Consider the following 26,373-nt stretch of genomic DNA (forward strand, 5'->3'; position numbering starts at 1 on the left):
TGGCGGCTTCTACTGTTGTAGTGCAGGTGAATGAGTCCTTGAATATGATTGCGATTCCTCCTCCTGGTCAGTGTTAGCAGTCTTGATGTGTGAGTCTGTATCCTGCAGTGACCGCTATGGCGTGGTCATGTGCCGACTTAAAGGTCAGTCATGTTTCCGTTAAGGAAGAGGTGCTCCGGAGCGTTATTGTGAGGGATGTCCCAGATTTCCATGGTGTGTTTGCTGAGTGATCAGGTGCTGAGGCGCATGCATGAAAGTTTGGCTTGGGATGTGTGTCTGTAGGTGGGAGCTGGTGGTGTGCAGTTAGTGGGTGGTGTAGGCTTGGCAGGTGTTATGTTGCTGGTGAAGTGGCTGTGGGTGCAGGCTAATGCTCCTTCCGAGTGGCACAGTTTGGCGTTGCAGTAACGTGGCGATAGGCACCTAGGTATCAGAGACTGGAGGTGCTCTGCAGTGTTCTGTGGAAGCAGTCCAGACAGGCTTCCACTTTAGCACGTCCGCTGGGTGCATTCTCTGTGGCTCCCATTAAGAAGGCCCGGGGGGGGGCATTCAGGGCAGTGGGTGGAGCTAGATGGGACCTGCGGCGTGGGAGAAACTGGTATGGGAAAGGGAGGGTGCTGGGGAGGGGGAGCCTGGAAAACGGAGCACAGGGGTAGGTAGAGAAAGGCAAACAGGAGGCTGAAAAAGAGAAAAATGGCACAAAAAAAGAGTGAAAATGGTACAAAAAGGTAAGATAGTGCAAGAAAAGAGCGAGAAAACAGCAACAGAAGGATGAGAAAGAGGTGAACGAACACATGCAGATAGCAGAAGGTTGAGAAAGTGAGATAAGAGTAAAAGGCCACAGAAATGAGAGAAAGTGTGAGAAAAGAACAAAAGGCAAAAGAAGGGTAAGCAAGAATGCCCAAAAGAAGGGTAAGCAAGACAGGCAAAAGTCAAAGAATTGTCACAAGTGTGGAAACAGAGAGCAACAGGTGGCACTGGCATTAGACAGCATGCGCAGGAGAGGAGGCGGGGGCCTCAAGGTGCCTGAGCAGGGTCCGTGAGGGGCTTAACCGATTGGAGGACTGGTCCAGGTAAGTCGGAGACAGGGGCCTGGGCACCTGCTTAATCTGAAGCGGGCTTCTCAGGAAGAGGAGAACTGATGCGGTTTTGGGATCAACCATGCTGGTGGCTTAGCAGGCTTCTCAAGTCTCTGCCACATGAATGGGCTTTGCGCTGCTACAGTAGGTTGTTGCTGGGAGTTGGGTTACTGGTTATGGGGAGGGGTGAAACCCTACTCAAGTAGAAGCCACAATTTCTGTCAAGGTGAAGTCACAGGCAAACCCCCAAATTAGCCTGTGCTTAGGCCTTGGTAGTTTGGCACAAAGCAGTCAGGCTTAACTTAGAGGCAATGTGTAAAGTATTTATGCAGCACTTCAAACAGTAATAAAGAAAAAACACAACATAAGAAAAATCCCACAACATTTTACAAAAATAGAGTCAAATTTAAAAAAAAAATTGAGATTGAAACGACAAAAATCTAATCATTATAACCGGAAATAAGCAAGCACTTTTAAAGATTTAAATTAAAATAGGGCTTAAAGCATAAAGCACCAACTGCAGTTATCTGGTAGCCTGGACCGGGATAAAGTCAACTTCAGGCCAACCGCGATGTTGCGCCTGCCGAACACAGCGATCAAGTTCAGCCAGCTCAACAAAGTACCTTAAATCCTGCTTTATGCAGCATCGCAAGACTCCACGTTGAGGATGTTTTGCGCAGTGGCTGTTCAGAGGAGCTGTGAGGCAGAGTCCTTTGTTGTTGAGGATGCGGTCAACAAGAGGCTTGCGATGCAATGTCCTGCATGGAAAAAGCGCTGCATACCAGTGGTTGCAGGTTGAGGTGCAAGGTCCTTCATCAGGGATGGGTCGAGCTGCGGCAGTTCCGAAGCAGCTACAAAAACATGCTTTGCACTGTGTCAGTCTACTTACAGGACCACAGCTGTGCTGATAAGGGCATCTTCAGTCCCACTTCCAAGGGTCCAGGATTGGGGGTAGTACCACGGGGGGGGGGGCAAGACTCACAGCACAGAGTCCATGTGCTGGGTTCTGGGAGGTTGGAGTCTTTTCAGTCCTTGAGGGTCTGATGAGGAGGCCAGCCAACTAACCCATGGAGTCACTCTGGTGGTCCTGGGATGAAGATGCATGTCCAGTTCTTTTCACTCAGGCAGCAGGGCAACAGAGTAGCAGGTCTTCTTGCAGAGCATCAAAGTAGTCCTTCACAGGTCCAGAGGTGTACTGAGAAGTTGCATCTGATACAAGACGGACTGGCCGTACCAGGCAACAGGCGTTTCTCTGGGAGGCTGGAAGGGCGGGGCCACTTGTGTTACTGGGTGCCGCTTTTGTAGCAGTGCAGCAGTTTTAAAACAACTGCAGATTTCCTTGTATATCCAACAGTTTTAAGGCAACAATAAACATGCCAAGATAACTTAGGTGAATAATGTATTGCTTGAGAGAGATCGGAGTTTTGTCTAGTGGCAGTTTTGACTCATCTAAGTAGTGAAGAGGGTTAATATACCTGCTGCAAAGAGCATATACAATGCAGGTCACAGAAGAGTATTGTATGTGCATAGCTCAGTGGGGTACTGCTTTTGTCACAGAAACCTTCACGACGACCAAATCACCTTTAGTTCTGGGAGCACACACTGGGGTTTGACATTTTAGACACCCAATGGAAGGAACTCTGGAAAGACAATGTTGCATTACCACTCTCTAGGACTTTGTGAAGCCCACTATACAAATACTTTAATATTGGTACCTATATTCCACAAAACTGAGAAAGATCTTTCCTAACACTTCGGACTTATGTTGGAGGGGTTGTGGTCTACTAGGCGATTTTCATCATATCTGGTGGGACTGCCCAACGTTCCGCCCCTTCTGGACTGAAATCTTAGCCCAAATCAAAGATATGTTAGGATACCCTATCCCAGACATCCCTGACTTTGCACTCCAGGGCTTACGGGAAACTGCCTGAAATATCAAACAAAAACAGACCAAGCTATAACGTGGCTACAATTTGGGGGGGGGGCTGTTGGGACAATGTTTCCTTTTTAACCCTGGCAATGTTTTGTGAGAATCGATAGGAGGGGGTACCATGAATAATCGAAAAATGCTGTGTAGTGATATATATACCGGAAGGCTAGAATGGGATTCCATTATTGAAAGTATAGGCATGTTCTATACCAAAAAAATCAATAAAAACACGTTTGGCATAAGAAATCTCTATTTTCTACAATGAGTGAACCGAAGGAAACATCTATGGGAATTCTTCCATTACATAATAGCATAAAGTCTCACAAATTTATATTTCATATTGTCCAGTGTTGGTGAGAAGATTACCCTAATTCTATTGATACCCAAAGTTCTGAATACATTTTAGGCATTATATCAAATTATATATAGAAAAGCAACAATTGGTAAAAGAAAAATATATGGAAATTAAGAATTCTGCAAATAAACTTATATCTAGTGTCTACAGGCACACTAAAAATTAGAACAGTGTATCTCAAACTATGGGCTGCAACCCACTGGTGCGTTCAAGACAGTTTTTACTGAGTCGCAAAAGTCCAAGAAATAAATTAAGATGCCTTTAAATTCTGTATTTATCTTGCCACCTTTGCTGTGCTTCAAAACATTAGGCTATGTCTCCTGACAAATTGCTGGTTCTTTTATTTTGTATAGGAATTGGGTGTTTACAAACTCATCTCACTTTACAGTCAAAGAAAGAAATTAAAGTGAATTATGGGAAAATATTGCTGGGGTACAGGAAGTGTGAAAGGAAAGGCTGTATGATGTAATTTTTTGTACCACACAACAAGATGTAAATACCTATAAATAAACTATACAGTAAGAATTTAGGAAAGCAAAAATGAAGCATATTTTCTAATTTTCAAGTGTGGTGAAAACAAAGATTTTATAGGATCAAAACATATCAAGAAACTTTTTACTTGGTGATGCATACATGATAAATATTCAATGAAACTCGACTCAAACACATTGTTGATGCGCAATTTAGTTTCAGCAGTAAGAAAAATGTCTGTAAATGTAGTGGTCCTTTCAATTGAAAATGTGTTTGTAAATGACCGTACGCCACACCATGCAATAGTGACATTAAATAAAAAAATACCGGTGTCAAGCGTATTACAGTTAGGTGGCTGATGACTCGTTATAAAAATTGGGGTGATCTAAAAAAAAAAAAAAGAAATTATTATAATTAATAAAATCCTGTACTTGAAAAAGATAAAAAAATCTTCAGGCCTGTGGATAGTGGAAAATAGACAGAAACCCATCAATCAGGAAAACAAGCTCAAGGATATAAGAATCATCCCAAAAGAGTAGAACCCAAAATATAGAATCTCCAACCAGGAGACTGGCACCTCAATAGCGACATAGGAACCAGGAGTAGTTCTCAGCCAGTACTACCAGCACTTAGAATTAAGCTGGATGTTACTTGCCATCAGCTTCTAGAGTCAACCAAAGCCCTGATTAAGTAATTCCAGAACATCATGTAGTAGATCATTTCGATATAGTACAACAGGGTGAAAAAGCAACAAAAAAAGTTACCTCTAAATAGATATAAATTGCTTTCCCTATTTAAAAAAAGAGGTTGCTCTTGCTGAAATAACGTCAGCTGACCTCCGCACAGTGGGATTTATTAAAGAAGTTGGAGGTAAGGAACTTAACTAAAGTTACTTTTTCCTCCGCTCTTTCTTTTTAGAAGGAATTTTATTTACAACTCCAAGGAACTAATTCAATCTAAGAGATTTACCTTACTAACACTGTCCGATTTTTGCTTACCCAATTCTAACTCCGACCATATCCTGATCAACCAACCTTGCAGGTTTGGCACCAGCCAGGGATTATGACCACATCCATCAGACAGACAGATACATGGTTCACCACAAGGTGAGCAATGTCCACATATTTTTGTCACTAATGTGTCTTTAAATATTGTCATTTGATATGACAACATCCAAAAGGATGTTAGCTCCAGGAGTGTTTTTAATTTAAGTAATCGCTTTGCTCCAATATCCTCATTTACTAAGGAAGTGGAGATGCCTCTATCCAGTTGGTTCTCGGAGTAAGGGGCTCTCCTAAAACATGAAAATATTCAGCTTGCATAGAATGGCTTCCAACGTATTAAGCGAGAATGATGTTTAGACCCGTTGTTAGATAACGTTCACATCCTCCTCTTTCAAGAAATATGGTTGTAGGAGAAAATCAATGCTCTGGCCTTTGTCTCAGTCAACAAGCAATACCTCAGCAGTGGGTGCATACTTCAGGAGGGACTACTAACATTCATTTCAGAAGCGTAAAAACAATGTAACAGTAATTGGTGTAGAAACTGAATGGGTACAAGTCTGCGTTATTGGTATTACAGTTGGAAAGGATAGTATACCAAATTTGATTGTTAAAAATGTGCCTTTACAAAGATGAAAAAACTTCCCTAAATGCTTCCTTAGATAAACTTGTATTGGTGCTATGCAAGTTATTAAATGACTACCCCAACACTGTTCCTATAACAGCGAAGGTTTTCAATATGAGGCTTAGGTAACGCACTGGCAACAACCATTACACAGAGTATAGAATGGTAGGTAAATATTTTTGTATCCTCTTTCATTAGATATCCAAAACCAGAGAAATCTTTGCTTTGTGGAGAGGTTCGGTAGTAAAACATATACTTAGCAAGCATTGGCAAAGACTACCGATCTCACCTATGCAAGAGCTTTTGGCTTTGTCAATGTGTTTTAACCATGTTGTACAGCAGTGTTTAGCCGTGTAACAGTTTATGTTGTTGCACCAAGAATTTTGTGCTGCATAACTGAATACTTATAAGGTCCCAAAAGAGACCTATTGCAAATAAATTATGCACAAGGTAAACCATTATGTTTTGCAGTGCCAGTAATATTAATTAAGTTGCAGTTTTATCAACATTGCTTTAATTTATGAAATAAAAGGAAATATTCTTTACCGTTCTTTGAAATGAACAAAATAGTGGACCTCAGTAAAACACTCTGCAGTTACTACAATTAATTTAAAGCCAACGGCGTAACTATCACCTTTAAAGGGTATTTGTGCATTATAATTTATTGATGTGGGTTCTACTGGATTTAATTACAGTTCTAATGTGTTGTTATTTCCGGGTTCACATAACGGTGTTGTTTTGCAAGCATGGTCGAATCAGTTTGCTTATGTGATAACAGTTAATGACTGAATAACTTAAAATGAATTTCCATCAATCTGATGTCCGCTCTTCATTACATCCATCATGACCCTGGTCTCAATTCTTCTGCCCAGCTATTCCGATTCCAGTATTCCAAAGCATGGCGTACAGCCTTTGGTCCACACGAACCTACAATGCTGCTAAACCCAATGACCTTTATTGTAAGAGTCTAGAAAAAATGAATTGCTACTGGATCTAAGAACCCCATCACCAACAGTTTTCCATTCTTGTGCAGCCCCTGGTGTTTATAATGGTGGACGCAAGTATGAGATGAAGCTCAATTAGCTGCTCCACAGATCTCGGTCTCTGGATTGTTTTAATCCCAGGGCTTTAAGTGGAATAAAAAAACTAGCGGGTCTCTCAAGGGGGCGTGGCCGATGAATTGAAGGCGTGGCTTAAAAATATGCACGCTAAATATCTGTGTGCCGCCCAACTGGTATTTTGGTGATCTCTCAATGCATACAGATATATAATACAACAAGTAACATTACACCTACAACAAGTCAGGGCTATTGGCTTTGCCAATGGATGTTAGTTGTGGAAGATAAATAAGCAACAACTGTGGCTTCGTTGTATGGAATATTGAAAATGCTTCAGTTCTTAAATGATGAGACTGGAAGAACTATAGCGAGTTTCTTTGAAATTACTGCAAAGGCAGTGAAGGGTAGTACAGCTGCAGAGTTAAGATTTTTTATTTCAACCCGACGGTGGAAGCAAAAACGGAGAGACCGACAGGGACCAGTCTCAGCAAATGCATTTTTGAACTGCTGGCTCTGAGCACTGGCAGGACCCGGCATACTTAAAGTCCTGCTTATTCCTGAATAGCATAGCAAGGACTGGGATGAGGAAGAGGGGCATGGGGGCAAAATGCAGTGTTAGGAGACATAGGGTGCACACAGTTTTGCAGGAGCTTTAAAACCGGACTGATGCGTTGAATGGTGCACCAAAGGAATTTCTATGACGCACTGAGTTACCTCAGAATATTGAGCCTGGCTTCAGTTCTGGCCATTGCAAAACATGAAAGCATTGCTTCTGTTTTATTTTCAAGAGCTTCTTTAAGTTTAAAAAGGAATCCTAACGGGAAAAACGTCAGAAAATGAGGGAATGAAGAAGGTGACGTTGGAGGACATTATGAAAGCATTGTCCAACGTGCAAACGACTGTGGGGACGATCTCGACGGACGTTTCGCTGCTGCGGGCAGACTTCCACAAAATGGCGGAACGGGTTAAGGAGGTGGAAGTGATTACCAAAGCCCTGGTGGAGGAAACATCGGAACTGAAGACAGCAATGTCCCGCATCCAGGCAGAAAATAGGCAACTATAGGGAAAAACTGGACGACCAGGAAGGACGCTCGAGAAGAAAATGTACGCATTCTTGGAATTCCCGAGACGGAAGGCAAACAAGCAATGGACCTCTATGTGGAAGAGCTGATCAAGACAAGATTACAACCCAAGGGACTGTCCAGCTTCCTCTCACAGAGAGCCTGGCTGAAAGCCGAAACCAGGGGCTGCCCCGAGGCCGGTACTGGCCACACTATTTAACCTCCAAGACAGGGACGCGATCTTACAAACGGCTAGAATCTCCCCACCGATTCGAATACATAACTCTACGATCGCCTTTTTTCCCCGATTACACTGCTGATGTCTCCCGCCGGAGGAGAAGCTTCATGGAAATAAAAAAGGTATTGAAGTCACACAAACTGCCCTACTCCATGTTATTCCCAGCGAGGCTCAGGGTGGTAGCCGAAGGGAAAACATGGTTCTTTGAGTCACCTGAAACAGCCTATGATTGGCTAGAGGGCTGGAGACGAGTAGAGGGCCCCCGTCGAGGAAACAAAAAACACCCACGACAGGAAGATGACCACCCAGACTCTCAGGCGGCAAGACAGGAAGTTCCGGATCGCTCACCGAGCGTAAGGAGTGAGGGCAACGAACAAGGGCCAGATCTATGAATACCTGGCTTCTGAACATTTACTTGTTACCATGGACAATAAGGTCGAGCCGCATATGGACACTTGACTGAAGCGGGACTAGGAGGGCAGGAAGGGCCGCCGCTCTCACGAGACTTTCCCCCCGGCAAGCAAGTAAAATGGTTTGGGGATGGGAGAAGCACTCTGCTAAGTTGGGGTGGTGGGCGGTTACATGTCCGTTCAGCAGGGAGGGGGGTTGGGACAAGGGGAAAAGTTAAAGTTGTTTTGTTCACTTGGTTTAAAGTAACTCGCGACAGTATAGACACAGCACATAGGTGGATAATGGAAGGGTACACTAGTGTTCTGACACGAGGACGACTCCTCGTCCCCCAACAAATCACACATGGAACTGGAGTCACAACCTAACCATACTTGTCCACCGACACAAGAGAAACCGGTGGCACCCCTGAAAATAATAACATGGAATGTAAGAGGACTAGGCGATAAAGTAAAGAGAGGCCTAGTGTTACAAGTGCTAAAACGGCATGGCCCAGCGATAGCGCTTCTGCAAGAGACGCATCTCACCGGAACATGTAAGGCCCTGGATAGATGGGGATACAAAATGGTGGCACATTCTGAGTTTTCTACGGGCTCAAGGGGACCAGGTATCCTAGTGAAAAAAAGCGCCCCACTCATAATATTAAAGAACAAGATAGATGACCAGGGTCGCTTCGCAGCGATACAAGGGCAGGTGGAGGGCAAAATTCTGAATATAGTGTCAGCATATGTACCGCCGGCTCTCCAGTCAGCGGCACTGCCCGCACTGGGAGACTTCATCCTAAACCTGCCTGAAGGCAATCTTATCATAGATGGGGATTTCAACATGACAATAGACACCATGGTAGACAGGTTCCCTACACGACCCCAGGCGCCCGGACCTGCCCGGATCCAGGGCTTGCTAGAAGCCATGGGACTGATAGATGTCTGGAGGACCATGCACCCAGCAGCTTGTCAATATACGTACCATATGGCGGTACACAATAGTCTGTCAAGAATAGACTATTTCCTGATGTTGGGCGCTAGGCTGCACAGCGTCGAAGGGATAGAAATAAAACCCAAGGGTATCTCTGATCACTCACCGGTAATACTGACGCTCTCTTGCCAAGAGACCTCTCGTAAGAGGCTGTATCCTACATACCCCAACTATCTTAAGATTCCCAGCATTAGGAAGGACCTCAAAAACACTACCAAACACTATTTTGAGGAGAACACAAACTCAGTGGACTCGCCGTCCATAGTATGCATACAAGACAGTCCTTAGGGGACAAGCAATAGCCTCTATCACCGGGTATAAACGGGAGCAACAGAGAGAGTTAGCTGAATTGGAGTTGAAGCTGCAGGAAGCGAACAGGGCACACATGGCAGACCCTTCTACAGAAACGACACTCCCTACACATACATCAACAACAATACAAGGATCACCTAAAACACTGAACGGTTGGGAACATTACAGCGACAAAACACAACATATATGATATAGGAGACAAGGCAGGCAAGTTGCTGGCTTGGCTTGACAAAAGAGGGGACGGCTCCAAGAGTATACAACAGTTAAGGACGCAGGAGGGGACGCTCCAGAAACACCCCGCGGAAATAGTAAAAATACTAGCGGAATACTTTAGAGATGTCTACACGTCAAACCAGACTTTGACGGAGGCTGAAACACTGGATTCACTTAGCCACATCGAAATGAAGACACTTACACCAGAGGTGGCCTCGGACTTAGAGGCGGACCTAACACAATACGAAATACAAACAGCAATCCGTTCGATTCAATCAGGTAAAGCACTGGGGCCCAACGGGATTCCAATAGAATGGTACAAGATTGTGGCAGAGACCATAAGTGCGCCTCTGCTAGCAATGTATAATGACAGTTTGAAACCTGCGGAACTCCCACTGGATCAACGAATCGCGACAATAGTGGCAATTCCAAAACCGGATAAACCCCCGACAGAACGCACTTCATACCGCCCGATATCGTTACTGAATGTAGAGGCCAAGATCTTGGCTAAACTGTTGGCCAACAGATTAATGCCCCTTCTCCCGCAGTTGATTCACCCGGACCAGTCGGGCTTCATGCCACACAGAAACACAGCACTAAATATCAGGCGTGTGCATGGAGTACTCGCGCGGGTTCCAAAAATATCGGCACCGGCAGTGATACTATAATTAGATGCGAGAATGGCATTTGACATGGTGGAGTGGCAGTACCTGTTTGCTGTCCTGGCCCACATGGGTTTTGGCCCAAAATTTAGAGCGTGGATCCGACTATTGTACTCCGCTCCTCTGGCTCAAGTCACAGCTAACGGACATATATCCCACACAGCACAACTAACAAGAGGAACGCGCCAGGGATGCCCCCTGTCGCCGTTGCTGTTTGCAATGGCACTAGAGCCGCTGGCAACGCTAATCAGGACAACACCATTGCTGAAGGGTATTAGTTGGGGAGAGGGATGGGAAGACCGTCTCTCGCTTTATGCTGATGACATGTTAGTTTACCTGATGGACCCGAAACACAGTATACCGGAACTCCTTACAATTTGCGAAACACACGCATCAGGAAAGCATCAGGTTACACCATACACTGGGCAAAATCAGAACTTAACACTTTGCAGGGACCAGAGCCCTCACTCCCCGTGGGATGCCCATTGGTGCTAGCGGGGAACTCCTTTAAATATTTAGGTATTCACATTACCAAAGACACAACGGATTTCTTTGCAAAAAATCTGGCTCCAATTCTGGAGCGCCTGAGGCGCGACGTGACGCACTGGGCATCTTTCCCCCTAACGCTTCTGGGTAGAGCGGCGCTGTACAAAATGATGGCACTGCCGAGATTTCTCTACGTCCTTGAAAATACGCCCTACCCGATCCCGCCCAGATATTTTAAACACATAGCAGCACAAGTCTCGACCCTGCTGTGGGGTAACCGCCCAGCACGTATAGCTCAGGCCAAGCTGCACAGGGGTTGGTACGACAGCGGGATAGCATTACCAAATTTGCAACTATATTACTGGGCAGCGCAACTCAAAATCATCAATCAGTGAATCCACGCAACCCACATTGACCCTGCTTATAGGACGGATAGGGTGCAATTGGGCACGAATAATATGCTAGGGGTGCTCTACAACAAACGACTCGCTGCAAAACTGGAGGGACCCACGGCGCAAACAGTCGCAATATGGTACAAGCCAAACTGGGATGGAAAGGGGTCATAACTAAACTTACCCCACTCTGGGATGCCAAGGACCTGGGACAATTAAGACGCAGTAAAGGTTTCACTCAGTGGGATAACATTGGTATCTCCACGGTGGGAGACATATGGGAATGGGGAACGGTGATTCCTTTTACCCGACTCCAACAACAATATAACTTAGGCTCGATTGAAACATACAGATATGTACAAATAAGGCATGCATTGCTAATAGCACTCCCGCCAGACACTGAAGTCCCAGAGGCTTCCCCATTAGAAGATCGTTTACTTACTGACTATATGGAAACACGAGCAACTTCACTTACATACCGAAAGCTAGTCAACAACCTGCCTGACCCCACCACCTCACTACGGGAAAAATGGGCGACAGAAATAGGAGATCTGGACGACACGGAGTGGTTGGAAGCACTAGCATCCCCTAGGGAGGTGGGAATATCAGCAAAGCTTAGATTAGTGCAACTCAAAATCCTACATCGCATATACTACACCAGAACTACCTTACATAAGCTACACAGAGCGCAGCATCCATACTGCATTAGCGGGTGCGGGAGGAAGGTACCTTTTTACACACCATGTGGGAATGTCCAGCAATGGGTGTTTCCTGCGACAGGTGATGCGTACGGTGTCACAAGCAACAGGGGTATCCGTTCTGCCGGACCCACGAAAATGCCTCTTGAACATATGGGACCCCAATGACCTCACCCGCCATGGACAGACCTGGGCCACATTGGGCCTCATGATCGCAAAAAGAGACATAGCGCAGAAGTGGGGTGCGGCAGACCTACCCACATTAGCAGCATGGTGTGGCAACATGGACCTTACAATGATCACGGAACGCACAGTGTACAAAAACAGGGGTAGCCCGCGTAAATGGAATAAGATATGGGCAGCCTGGAATAGCTTCAGGGGGGATCTATGTGACATGTTACCGGAATCCGATATAGAAAGCTCAGACGACGAAATGGAGGGGGAAGTTTAGAGAAAGAAAACGAAACATGACAATATTGATATAAGAAAACGGGGTGCTAATGTAAAAATCAAAACTTGTGTATCCAATAGTAAAAATGGAATAACTATGTACTCAATGTCTGAAACACTGTCCTAAATGTTGAGATGTTTCATTTAATAAAAACATTTTAAAAAAAAAGGAATCCTATAACCCTGCTTATTTCTATTTCATGATATGTATCTCGTACAGAATGCATCACTGAGGTCAGAAAATGGCAGTCTCTGTGCTACAAAAAAAAAAACTCAATTTTTTCTTCATATGCACGTTTATACAACACCAAGGGGAAAACTGTATGGTTATAGTTTAAGGTGAAATATTTAAAAGAAAAAAGGTATATACTTTCCTTAGCTCACCCCTCCTCTTTGACAGGTCATTGTCTTGTGGATGTCGAGCTGAGACAACATTATACAAGCAGTTCTTTAACTACTTTAACAATCCAGAGGTCCGGGCCTCTGAGAACTCAATAACTCTTTTATGGAAAAACACTCTGTGATTAGGCATTGGCCAGAACGTGTCTTTCATTGATTTTTTATTTTAATATGGGTATTTTAGGAGCTTTAAGAGTATGGGACCTTGACACATTCCTTTTTAAACAAATGGGATGTTTTCCTAATCACTTATAACAGTTTAAAGCACATCGCCTGGACATTGGGTAGTTCAAGTGACACTTTTGGAAACGTACTCTTTCTTCCACCTGCCTTTTCCAGTCCAGACACCCATCCGGGTGCCTCTCAGCTCCACATGAGACTCACCATCTGGCCCCTGACTCTCTTCCTGCCATGGCCTCGGAGCGGAGTACCGCAGCGAGCTGCTGCTTACAGAGATCTGGAGTCATTATCGCCACTCGAGTAGATAACACAACACGTTGAATAATTTACCGGTGGCAGTAAAATGCTTAGTGCGGTGGTTGCGGCGACTCGTGGCACCTGCTGGCGTGAGGCCTTCGGTGGCGGCAGAGGAGGCCGACACCTACCCGGGAACGCTGAGTCTGCAGATCCGCAGATTTGAGAGGGAAAGCTATCTGTTCATCTTTATCAGCCAAAGTGGTTTCTTGTTAGCTGAGCAGCAAGCTAGAAAGGGACTGATTTTGACAACATAATTTACATCTTTGTATAAAACTATTGCTGGCAGCCCAACTAATTCGAGCTGGAATAGGTTGTTTGTCACTGCCGCCGTCTAACTACTCAATCTATCAAGGGGCTGTTTTCAAATATCACTCCGCAACTGTGCCCTTGAGAGGAGAAATTGTTTGGGAATATACAGAGCAAAGTTACTGCAATAACTTCATCGGAGAGCAAAGAAAACAAGTGTGACCTACGTCAAAATAGCTTTTGGGTTGTCTCTGCTAGCCTGGTGCCGCCGCAGGGCGGATAGCTGCGCCCCAGCTGGTCTGTAGACGGTGACGGGGGAGGGGTGTGCAGCAGAGAGCAAACAAAGAGCTTCCCTTGCGGGAGTGAGTAGGGGCACCATCTGTTTGCAAGTTAATTACAAACAGAAGGTTTCAAAGCTTGCTCCCCCAAGGGAATCGCCAAACGTTGCCATTGAAAGCAATGCAATGCGTGTATGTTTTTGGCCTCAAAACCGAATCAATAACAAGAGGTCTCCTCCTATGCAGCGCATGCGTGCTACGAAGGCGAGGCCTAAACAGTGCTATGATGCAGTCAGCAATAGCTGCATTACAGCACTTTTTTTCCCTTTACTTTCAGCTTTACTGTATAGCACAATCATCCAAAGTCATATGGAGGGAGACCGATGATTTGAAACAACTGAACTGATTTGTCCCTGGTCAATGAAAATAAGAAATGAGAGCGACGAAGAAGCCAACCAATGGTAAGTAGTGAGCAGACTCTCAGCCCTTTTTACATTTCTTTTTCCAGAACAAAAGACTGTCGCAAGGAGAGCACATGAGCTGTCTCAGGAAATACCCTAAATAGAGCAATGGTATTCTCCCTTCCAATCATATAGTCCTCCTTGATAGGTCTATAAAAGCAGTCTCAAAAATCTTAACTTCCACACATTACAATATGCTCCCAATTGAACAAAGCAGATTCCATCCATGAGGAGCACTCAACAAGAGATCACTTATCCGCAATGTGGTATAATTTGTGAATCCATTTAAATCAATCAGAGACTATGCTGTTGCTTCGTGGATTTTAGCACAGCTTTCAATAGGAACGATAGAAACCACCACTAAGAGAAACTAACAACTTGGGCTATACTGCTTGGTCTTTTGTGACTAGTTCAGGCCTTACATACAGTAAATTTGGCACAAATTGTACTCTATCCTAAGGGGTACCTCTCTCATAAGTTAAACTGAAAATAGACTTCTTTAAGAAATGGACTTGGGGTGGGTGACTACCCACATCCAGGAATAATCAAATCCCTTGTCAGGGTGAAACCTCAAAAGTTGCTAAGTTAACCTACGCTCAATCCCCTGTAGATATGGCACAGAGTTCAAGTTCGGGCATTTGTATAGCGCACTACTCACCCAGAGGGTCTCAAGGCGCTAGGGGAAGGGGTTGGTCTCAAGGCGCTAGGGGAAGGGGTTCATTATTTGTCGAATAGCCAGGTTTTAAGTTCTTTTCTGAAGGAGATGTGGTTCTGAGTAAGGCGAAGGTGGGTGGGGAGTGAGTTCCAGGTCTTGGCAGCCAGGAAGGAGAAGGATCTGCCACCCATGGTGGATTTTCGGATGCGCGGGACTGCGGCGAGGGCTTGATTAGACGATCTTAGTTGGCGGGTGGGTTTGTAGAAGGATAGTCGAGCGTTGAGGCATTCGGGTCCTAGATTGTAGAGGGCCTTGTGGGCGTGGGTGAGAAGGCGGAAAGTAATTCTCTTGTTGACAGGAAGCCAGTGGAGGTCTTTTAGATGTCCGGTGATGTGATCTTGGCGCGGGATGTCTAAAATGAGTCTCGCTGACGCGTTTTGGATGCGCTGGAGTTTTTTCTGTAATTTTGCTGCGATTCTGGCGTATAAAGTGTTACCATAATCCAGTCGGCTCGTGACCAGTGCGTGGGTGACAGTCTTTCTTGTCTCGAGGGGGATCCAGCGGAAGATCTTTTAGAGAATGCGAAGTACGTTGAAGCAAGAAGACGAGACTGCGTTGACTTGTCTGGACATCGAGAGAGAGGAGTCTAGGATGAAGCCAAGGTTGCGTGCATGGTCTGTGGGTGTGGGTGCTGTGCCCAGAGCGGAAGGCCACCAAGAGTCGTCCCAAGCTGAGGGGGAAGATCCTAGGATGAGCACCTCCGTTTCGTCTGAATTGAGTTTTAGGCGGCTATGATTCATCCATTCAGCTACTTCTTTCATGCCTTCGTGAAGATTGGTTTTGGCGGTGTTGGGGTCTTTGGTGAGGGAAAGGATTAACTGGGTGTCGGCGTAAGAGATGATGTTGAGGTTGTGGTGACGCACGATGGAGGCGAGAGGACTCATGTAGACGTTGAAGAGGGTGGGACTGAGTGAGGATCCTTGAGGTACGCCGCAGATGACTTCGGTGGCCTCCGAGTAGAATGGGGGAAGTCGGACTCTGAGTTCTCCCAGCGAGGAATGAGATGATCCAGTTCAAGGCTTTTCCTTGTATGCCGATGTTGCTGAGGCGATGTATAAGGGTGCTGTGGCAAACTGTGTCGAAAGCGGCGGATAGGTCGAGTAGGATGAGGGCCACTGTTTCTCCGTTGTCCAGGAGTGTTCGGATGTCGTCGGTCGCTGCAATGAGGGCAGTTTCGGTGCTGTGTTTTGCTCGAAACCCGGATTGAGATGGATCAAGGGAGTTGTTGGATTCAAGGAAGGCGGCGAGCTGGCTGTTGACGGCTTTCTCGATAACTTTGGACGGGAATGGGAGGAGGGATATGGGTCGGTAGTTTTTATGTTCAGAGGGGTCTGCTGTGGGTTTCTTCAGAAGGGCGCTGAGTTCGGCATGTTTCCAGTTTTCTGGAAAGGTGGCAGAGTTGAACGAGCAGTTGATGACATCACGGAGGTGGGGTGCGATGATGGAGTCAGCTTTGTTGAAGATGTGATGGGGGCAGGGGTCGGTAGGCGAGCCAGAGTGGATAGAGTTCATGATGCGAATGGTGTCTTCAGTGGTGATTGGGTTCCAGGCGCTGAGGTTGTTAGTTAGTGGAGTGGGATCTGAGGAAGGTGGTGAGGGTTGGTCGCTGGGAGTGTTCGTGAAGCTGTTGTGGATGTCGGCAATTTTGTTGTAGAAGAAGGAGGATAACGCGTCGCAGAGGTCTTGGGAGGGAGTGATGTCGTTAGATGCTGCGGTGGGGTTGGTGAATTCTTTGACAATGTTGAAGAGTTCCTTGCTGTTATGGGTGTTGTTGTCGAGACGATCCTTGATTGCGGATTTCTTGGCGGATCGGATCAGTTGGTGGTGTTTGCGGGTGGCTGTCTTGAGGGAGGCCATGTTGTCGGAAGCTGGGTTTTTTCTCCATATCTTCTCCAGGGTGCGGCATAGCTTCTTGGATTTTTTGAGTTCGTCATTGAACCAGGGAGCCTTTTTGCTGGCTAATTTCATCTGGTGCTTTTTCAGGGGTGCTAATTCATCAGCACTGTTGGTAATCCATTGCCTGAAGTTGTTGGCCGCTTGGTTTGGGTCCGTTGAGAGGGTGGGAGGGTTTTTGTTGAGTGAAGTGAGGAGTTGGTCGGAGGTGATTTTGTTCCAGTTTCTCCGGGGAATAGGTTGTGGATGGTTGTGGGTTGGGGTGGTTATGTAGCTGAAGTGGACGCAGCTGTGATCCATCCAGTGGAGAGTTGTAGTGCGGTCGAAGGAGATGTGCTTGCTGGAGGTGAAGATAGGGTCGAGCGTGTGACCGGCTGTGTGGGTGGGGGTGTCAACAAGTTGTTTGAGTCCGAGATTGGCCAGGTTGTCCAGAAGGGTGGTGGTGTTGCTGTAGTGTTTGTTTTCAAGGTGGTAGTTGAGGTCTCCTAGAAGAATGTAGTTCTCGGAGGCGAGGGCGTGTGGACTGACTAAGTCAGTGATGTAATCGCTGAATTGACTGTGGGTACCTGGAGGCCTGTAGATGAGGGTGCCTCTGAGTGTGGTCCTGGGGTCGGTGTGGATCTGGAAGTGCAGATGTTCGGCGATAGCAAGATTGTCGTCGGAGCTGGTTGTGATTTTGATGGTGTTCCTGTGGATAATGGCGATGCCTCCTCCTGTTTGAATGGTGCGGTCTTTTCGAATAATCTTGTAGGTGTCCGGTATGGCTATTGCGATATCGGGTGATGATGATGTGTTCATCCATGTTTCAGTGAGGAAGGTGATGTCAGGTGACGCAGTGTCGAGTAGGTCCCAGAGTTCCGTTGCGTGTCTGTGGACCGAGCGGGTGTTGAGCAGAATGCACTTTAGGCGGTTGTAGTCGGAGCTGTGTTTGGAGGGTGTGGATTTGGTGAGGTTCCTGGAGCAGTTGAATTTGCAGGCGAGGCAGGCGAATGGGCCGCGAGTACGTCCAGGAGTAGCTTTGCAGCATAGTGGTGTGCGTCCAGGGTTGAGGGCGAGGAGAGTAGCGGCATCATATGATATTATAGAGGGTTGGGAGCGGCGGGGACCAGGGGGTCTGGCGCTGGGTGCGGTCCAGGCACGGACGGGCGTAGACGGGCTTACCTTTGGCGCACCTTCGGCACGTATGGGGCGCGACCGCTGCGCGTGAACGCTGCGCGGGAGAGCATCTGACATATGGAAGGTGGAGGGGCGAGGGAGGAGCAGCTGGGAGGCGGGTGCGTGGTGGAGGGGGCGGGCTCCGGGCACAACAACAACACTAGTAATGGCGGCTAAAAGGGAAGTGCAGACCGGGTTGGGGAGACTAAATTATTTATTTATGTGGTGGGTAGCGGGGCGCCTGAGGAGCAGAGAGCAGAAGCAATGGCCCACAGCAGCAAACAAACAAACGAAGCGGTAAAGCGATCTAAATAACACAGGCACTCTCAGTCAGTGAAGCAATGCAGGCACTGTCGAGCAGACACAACGGGCGCGTGAAAATAATGAAATAATAATGCAAGCACGTATCAAGCGCTAAATAAGGTCAGCAGAGCAGCGCTAACGATACCCAGCCAACGTAGTCAGGAGAGAGCAGGGCAGAAGGGAGCGACCGCTTCTGACGAAGTCAGGGTGGTCACCGACACAACGTAGGACAATGTGTAAAGTAATTATGCAGTAATAAAACATTAATAAAGACGAAGTGCAAAGCAAGAATTCCAAACTAAATCAGAAAAATGAAGTAAAATGTTGTAAACAAAATGACAATTCTCCAATTTCTGGAACTGGAGAGAAGAATGTTTTAAGTGGGAATAGCACCAACAAGCATAAAGTCCCAGTAGCAGTCAATTGTCACAGTACGTGTGGACTTAGGCACAATATGACAGTGACTGCAATGGAGCCCAGGTCAAATAGAGCAACCAGGTTCAACCTGGCCAAAGATTTTACCTTTTGACTTTAGTCCTTAAAGTCCTCAGAAGTGGTAAGTTTGAATATCAAAAGGGCTCAAGCAGTATGTAGAGTATTATGACTATAAGCAGGGAACCACAAAGCTTTTGTTTACACTTGGCCCATCCTAAGGCTTGGTGGCAGGAGTTTATATTTATGGTCTGGAGCTCACCATTTTGAAGACCCTTCCTCAAATGCGCAAACTGCGTGAGATATGGCTTCTGGTCAGGGGAAAGCTGACTTCCCTTCTGCTCGGGTACGTTCATGACATTTTATAGATCTCTGGGGTGTGCTTATATTTTTAGAGATCAGTCCTGTATTTCAGTGTAACTGATGACAAAAGCATAGGTTGTTCTGTTGATTTTTTTGGTATTTATACATTTAGATAAATAACGTATTCATGAATTCAGATTTTTTTAAGCTTTGTCTATGTGTTTTGTCATTGTACTCTGATACGTTTCAATAAAAAAAAAAAGACTGATGTTGTATAGGAAACATAGCGTGAAGTGTCTCATATTTATATTGGTGGCTGGTCACTCGACAGTCTTGTGACATGGGCGATGCCATGTATTGCACATGCAGATTAAAATTTCTCTTCAGTTGCATTAACCCACGAGTTACTGCACAACACTGCCTTTCCTTTGGAGATTGCCTCAGGGAAAATTGGTCTCTTGCAAGTTTGGAAAGGATTTGAGCAAGTTACCATAAATATGTGCCATCCAGAACCTGCAAGGTTAAGGTCCCTTTGTCAAGCCCATAATAGCATTTAGCATGGAAGGCTATGCTTGGTGACATGCCATTACAGTTTGAAATGTATCACTTTCTTGTGATAAATGATCTTAAGAAAAAAAATGTAGGTTCTATCAAAGATGTGAGTTAAACTTTGATTTTGATATGACTTGTTCCTTGAAAGAGTCATCAGGGAAGCCATAGTAAGTACCTTGGCTGGACACTCGTCATTATGAGTTACCCAGCTCCACAATGGCTTCACTGAAGTATGGGATGTTTGCTACCAAACATCTCACCCTAATATCTGCACTGACTCCAGTGCCAGATTTATTAAAATACTGCACACAAAGGCCCCTCAATAGGAGTCTCCTGAACCTTACCAACTCTTAGTCGATGTTACCTATTTGTATGCTGAATGTTTTCTTCCTTCCATAGGCTTACACTGCAAAGTCTGAAAATTGAACTAAGTGGCCACTTTTAATATTAAAAAGTATTTCTATTGCAAAACATATTTACTTAAGACGAAGTTCTGTGGTTCTACAAAATAAATATAGTCCAAGTAATATTTGTATAAATTAGTCTCAGATTATTAATTCAGTGTGTGTGACATGTATTACCACTGCGTGTACAACAAATTCTTAACACTGCCCTCTGATCAGCCTAAATGCTCGCACCACTACCACAAAAAACAGCATTACAATGATCTACTTTAGCCTCAGTAAAGTCTCTGGGGATCCACTCTGCACGCTATACCTCTTTTGGTTATAGTATATAGAGAGACCGCTTCCTACAATGAGTGTGTGATGTAAATAATTTACATTTCCAGAGCGGTTCTGTGTTTTGTGGCACTGTATTCTCATCACATAATTTTTCATTTACTACAAAGAGAATTGAGTGATGCTTCCATTGCACATTATGTCAGAGCCCTAATACAGTGGAAATCTAAAACAGACATTTGTCTGGGTTATATTACCATGTAGTTATTGTAGGGCGTTTACGATGTCAATTACTGTGATGTCATTAAGATAAGTCATATGACACTTCCTGGAATCATTTGGGGGCAAAGGATGCATGATGTCACTCCCGCTTACCCTAGTATTTTGGTTACATTCGTCCATGTGTACAGGGCTGCTTTTTCTTATTTACTCCTGCAGGCTGAAAGTTGATTGGGAGTCGAGAACTCCAATACGTTTCTTCAGATCACCCTGCCACTGTACAAACCCCAATCAACCTAGCAATACTTGACACCTTTGTACAGCTGAAAGCGACAAACAGTATGCGATGGAACAGTTAAAAAGATGAAATACAAACACCAATCTGCCAAGGCAGTTTGAGTATTGCTGCGATAGAGCACCCTGTCCTCTACTCATAATAATGAACAGAACGTATCTTTTACGAGATATCCAACCCCCAGTGCGTGCCCATGCAGAGAGGATTCCTGTGCACCCTCAGAATTTCCTCACCGCGGCCTTAAGTCCTAGCGTCAGTTTGGCATAGTGACGATACGCCACCAGATCCGGGGCCACCGCATTCATCATCTCCAAAAACTCCAGAACATGGGGGAAATGGGCAAACCGCCGACACCGTACAACATGCCAGGAAGCTGCCGCCGCCAACTGCTGTGGAGACACATGCCCCAATAAGATCTCTTGAGTCTCCATCAACCTGCAAAAGAACACACGAGAAAACTCAGCTGTTGAAGGGACAGGGTGCAACCAGCATGACTTGCATTACAGGGACTACACTTCTTTAAGATGGAATGCCAATACAAAACAGAGCAATTCACAGGCGAGCCTGCGAGAATTCACAAAAAGACGAAATGAGAAAACAAAATTATCACACTGCGCCTAACAAAAAAGTGCATAATGAGAAAGGTGCTGGACTAAGAACACACGTGGTACAGCAAAAGATCCATAGAACAAATAAAGTGGATAACAATTAGGTTGGAATACGTGCGGATTGCTGCACAGTCAGTCACTGCATAGTGCACACAGGGCAAGGGGAAATTAGGTGCGTCGCAAACCTGTGTGCCCAACGTAATAGGATTGTGCCACTGCTCCGAGTGAAAGTGGGCAAAAAAAATAAATCAATGGGGAGGCTTAGGGATTCAACTAATGTGTAGAAAGAATCCAGGTAAGTAGCTGATCTGTGTGGCAGATTCACAAAAGTAAAGAACACAATAGTAAAAATTGCCACCGTGCTGAGGCGTGATGCAAAATGCCTCCGTGTTGCAGTATACATTGTCAACCGACTATATACATTTACAATTTATGCTATCACCTCCCTTGTCTCGGCTATGGGAAGCTCGTGGTCGGGAAACGAATTTGCATTAATCTAAAGCTGGACTTGTCACTCGAGCGCGAGTAGAACAAAGCGTATATTCTACAGTACGTGTGGAAGTTTCCCCTGAACCAAATTTAGGTGCTCAATATAAATTAATGCATTTCAATATAAAAAAACCCATCATATCAGAATGGAGGATCAATCTTCAAATACAATTCTGCTGCATGTGCGTCTGTTTTCATTCCTTGAATCGTAGACACTAGGTCTGTCCAAACAACAAGTACAACTTTGCCCCTAGTTAATGGGACTCTCATCATAGCCATATAGGCAGTAAGCACATGGCGAACGTTTTCTAGAGTTGTTGTTAAGCGCTTAAATCCCAGCAGTAGAGGAGACCTTCCCATTCTCTCGGGAGGATAGAAAAAAAGCACTGGACATCTCAGGTTAACTTTTGTGAGTGTAATCATTGTTGGGGTTGCAGCTCCTCAAGGATTGGCCCAGTAGTTCCATGGTTATAATCATAATACTCCTTGAGCACTTTCCATATTCGACCAATACCACTTCTGGGGAACAATACTTTTGCCTTTCAGCAGACACCCATGCCTTGTTCCCTTCCCCGCCAAAAAATTAAAGGGCAGAAACCAGTTACAGCCTGGGTCGCCACATCTGACCAAATCCCTTTCCTAAGATCTATGTTTAACAGCCAACAGAACCACACCCATAATTACCATGCTGAAGCACTCCATCGCAACATTAGCAGCAGGAAAATAAGTGGACGACTCTGTACAGAGTACCATCCCGCACAAAGAAGACCTTCAAGTTTCCTTATAAATTAGGGCACTATTGTCACTTACAATCGTGGAAGTAAGAGGCAGAAAACACAACCCAGGGTGTTGGAACAGGGCGGAAAACAGAGTGACAGACAAATGAAACAAAGGTCTGTGATGAAAGAGGTCCTTGGAAATCTGAATGACGGAGGAAATTGATTATCCCAATGTCACGGTCTAAGAATGTGCGCGAGCGTGGTGTGAATCAAGGGCTGAACCCTTTTTCAGGAGAAGGATTACTAACTGAGCCCACTTTGGGGGATCAGCAGGCCTGATTCCAAACACTTAGTGCAACTGGGTCCATTTAGAATGAAGTATTTTATGAAACTGTTTCGAGGGAACCAGTTGTTTCTGGTGCTCGGCATCGGCACTTATGACAGTCTGCCACACGGTGGCGATGTTGGTCTAATTTACAGCAGTTTAATTCCAAAAAACATTCCGAATGACTACTACCTGCCCGCCAAGCCAGTCTAAAAGCTTTGGGGAATTTGAATGATCCGAAATGTCTCACTTGTAGGAGTGTGACGGTTTGTAGTGGTGATGGTACTGTCCTTACCAGCAATGGCTGAGATAATGGGTGTTGTAAGACGCAGTGGGGTCCTAACGCGGGCCCTACAATTTTTCTTAAAAACACATTTTGCACTGGAGCCTAGTCTCTTTCTAGAGGAGAAATGTTATGGGTTCTGTTCAGTGGCGGGGGGTACTCTGCTCATTCGGTTAACTTCAGTTGAGACTTACTGTATATTTCATAACCGCATATGGGTCAGTTTCAGCTTGTCTATTGTTTTAGTTTCGCCCCACGCCACCACACCTCCACCACCTTCCCTTCTCCTTTGCTGTCAGCTTCTCATTAGGACACCGAACTCCCATCTCTATGCACATCTTACCTTTCGGCGCTCATGCTCAGTTTCCCGCGCTTCAGTTCCGAGCCATTCTGAATTGAACCGGAAGTGATAACAGAATAGACCGCCTCTGGCATTTTTCGCGAGACCCGGAAGTTTCCCAGAATTCGCCTTAACAACTAGAGCGAGAACTGTAACAGAAAATATGCTAGTGCAGGCTGCAGTAATGTAGCGTAAATTCCCCAAATATTTGGTTTTCCTTCAGTGGAGTAGGCTACATTTTTAACAAATATTTGCACGTTTAAATATTGTGTACTCAAGTGAAAAACAAACCGTGAAATCAGCTCATCTTTTCATTCAATATTAAATTTACTGTCACCATACATGCCAACATTTCAGGAGAGCAAAGTGGGAGATAAAAAAAAAAAAAAAAATCGGGAGAAGGGGGCTTTGAATCGGGTTACTGTCATGTATGGGCTTTGGAAGTGGCTGCTGTAGGATCGGACATTTGACACGCAAATGCACGTTTATTTTCTTACCTTCCAGAAGCATGGAGCATATGGCAGGCAGAGAGGGTGATGCAAGTGTTGGGCACTGGCCTTAGCAGTGCATGCACCCCCCACCCCCCTGTTGCAGCCTGGGCTGAAACAGCTCCCCCCCCCCCCCAGTACTTCGCAGGTCTTTAAAAGACGATTCCATTTTGTTAATGACGCTTTGTTGGTTTTTCACCCCTTCGAGAGCCCCTGCATTGCCGCTCTTTGCTGGAAGAATTAGCACTTTACACAATACCAAGCCCTGTCAGCTGAAACCCCCGAGGAATCGGGTTTTTGCTTGTAGGAATCGGGAGGCGGGAGACTAGCCTTCAAATTGGTAGTCTCACGCCTGAATCGGGAGGGTTGGCATGTCTGTGTCACACTGTAAAGAGTTACTCTAATTCTTCTGGTGCGGTATCAGCAAACTTAATGACGTTGCAATGCAATCTGTCGCGCATTGGTGAAAATTGGAGCTATTGGCCTGGTAAACGATAATGTCTTTTGTTTGCATTGGAGTTGATGTATGTTGTTTGTGGGGGAATTATGTGATTTGAATTGGAATTGTTAGTTGTGGAATTGTGTGCATTGGAATGAGAAATTTCCTAGTTATCACAAAGGAAAGTTTCAACTCTATTAAGGAGGCTAAGGCGAGGATTATGCATAGCCTGTCTTCATTTTATTGACAGCAAGTTGAAAGGTAACAGAAAAAACACAGGCTCCAAACTACATGTTATGTTATGTTATGTTAAGTGATTTTGTATAGCGCATGGCTACCCCAGCAACGGGGCGTCCCAGCGCTCCCCGACATATGTGATATGGCAGACACGTATAGCGAGAGTAGAGAGATGGAGGGTAACCGATGCTAGGGCTGATTAGATGGAAGAAAATAGCCAGTTTTTGATTAATTTGCGGAAAAGCTGATGATTGGTAGTAGACCGTGCCTGTAATGGAATAGAATTCCATAGTAAAGGGGCCTTGTGCTTGAATGAGCGTCCTCCCGCTCTGCTCCTGCGAACCCTAGTGGTACAGGCAAGATAAAGATCTGCAGACCGGAGAGCACGCATAGGGGTGTAGAAAGTGCAGAGTCCCTGCAGTATTTGGGGGCCATGTCTGTAAAGAATTTTATGAGCAAGGAAGAGGGTTTTCAATTGGATTCTCTCTTTTACAGGCAACCAATGCAACCGGGCCAGAGCCTGTGAGACAGAGCAGTATTTCGGCAGGGCAAGCAGAGTGCAAGCTGCTGCATTCTGAGCCCTCTGCAGTCTTTTAATGACCGTCAGATTGGAGCCTAGCAGGAGAACGTTGTAATAGTCCAGATGTGAAAGGACCATGGATTGTACTATTATCTGCCGGGTGGAAGGCTCAAAGAATTCCAGGATAGGCTTAAGGGAGCGTAAACACCCATAGCATAACCCATGAGGCACAACGGTAGCCATGGGAACCAGTCCACCAATCACAGTCCAGCCAAGTATACAAAGAGACTCCCTCAACGTAGTCATTCCTCTTTCGCTGCTGCAGGAAGTTAAGACGACCACAGTCTAATCCGTCTTCTGATCAGATCATAGGATAACAGAAAACGTTATAGTCTCTTTTCTATAACAATTTGTAAGTGAGAGCAGTAAAGGACCACAGAGCAAAGACAAAATGCAATTGCAATGGCATTATCATCAATATAAACAGAAGCTGTAAAACAACGGTCCAAAGGTACAGAACAGTATCAATGTACAAAATACCATAAGTAGTCACAAGAAAACAATACTTTCCTGATACGTAGAAAAGGACATCCAGCAAGACCTCCAATCATAAGGGAGGGAGGCTAGAAAAGCCAGGGGGGGATAATCCTTACCTCCGCATCCTTAATAGAATTGAAACTTTCCTTTGTGATTACTAGAAAATTTCTCATTCTATGTCAGGAAGCGGAGGCGAGGATTATGCAAGTTCAAAGCATACTCACCACTAGCGCAGCGGCTTCATGAATTGATTTAAAATAGAACTTTTAAAAAGTAGATTCCAAAGACCAATCAGCCGCATTCATAATGTGCTCCAATCTGCCACCTACCTGGACAGCCTTGGAGGCCATAGCTCCCTTAGTGGAATGAGCCTGACATCAATACCAGATTCTGTCATAATCCATTTGACCCACCTAGCAATGGTAGGCGAAGATACCGCCTGAAACGTTTTTTTAATGGCAATCAGAAGCTGCCTTTCACCCAGAGGTCGAACCTCCAATGTCATATCCTCGAAAGATTTCAGGCATCTAACAACACACAATTAGGAGAGTCTGGAAAAGCAGGATAGG

At 45.3% G+C, this 26,373-nt stretch overlaps 1 protein-coding gene across 5 annotated transcripts in view; it reads right to left on the minus strand.

The window, feature by feature from the left end:
- TINF2 (TERF1 interacting nuclear factor 2) overlaps positions 1–23,654 on the minus strand; it is a 237,388-nt gene extending 213,734 nt beyond the window's left edge. For 4 of the 5 annotated variants that reach the window (XR_013594963.1, XM_078644938.1, XM_078644937.1 and 1 more), the window contains exons 1-2: positions 23,587–23,654; positions 21,053–21,254 (exon numbers count right to left, since the gene is read on the minus strand). Coding sequence is in view for 4 of the 5 variants with exons in the window: in XM_078644938.1 (XP_078501064.1) it covers positions 21,053–21,254; positions 23,587–23,600 (216 nt within the window). In the remaining variant the exon portion in view is untranslated. Of the gene's footprint in view, positions 1–21,052; positions 21,255–23,437; positions 23,554–23,586 lie in introns of those variants that run through there. The other variant, XM_078644936.1, reaches the window with a different exon arrangement.
- Positions 23,655–26,373: the final 2,719 nt, after the last annotated feature.

This window comes from Lissotriton helveticus, chromosome 5_1 (assembly GCF_964261635.1).
Source record: "Lissotriton helveticus chromosome 5_1, aLisHel1.1, whole genome shotgun sequence".
NCBI classification, from domain to species: Eukaryota; Metazoa; Chordata; class Amphibia; order Caudata; family Salamandridae; genus Lissotriton; species Lissotriton helveticus.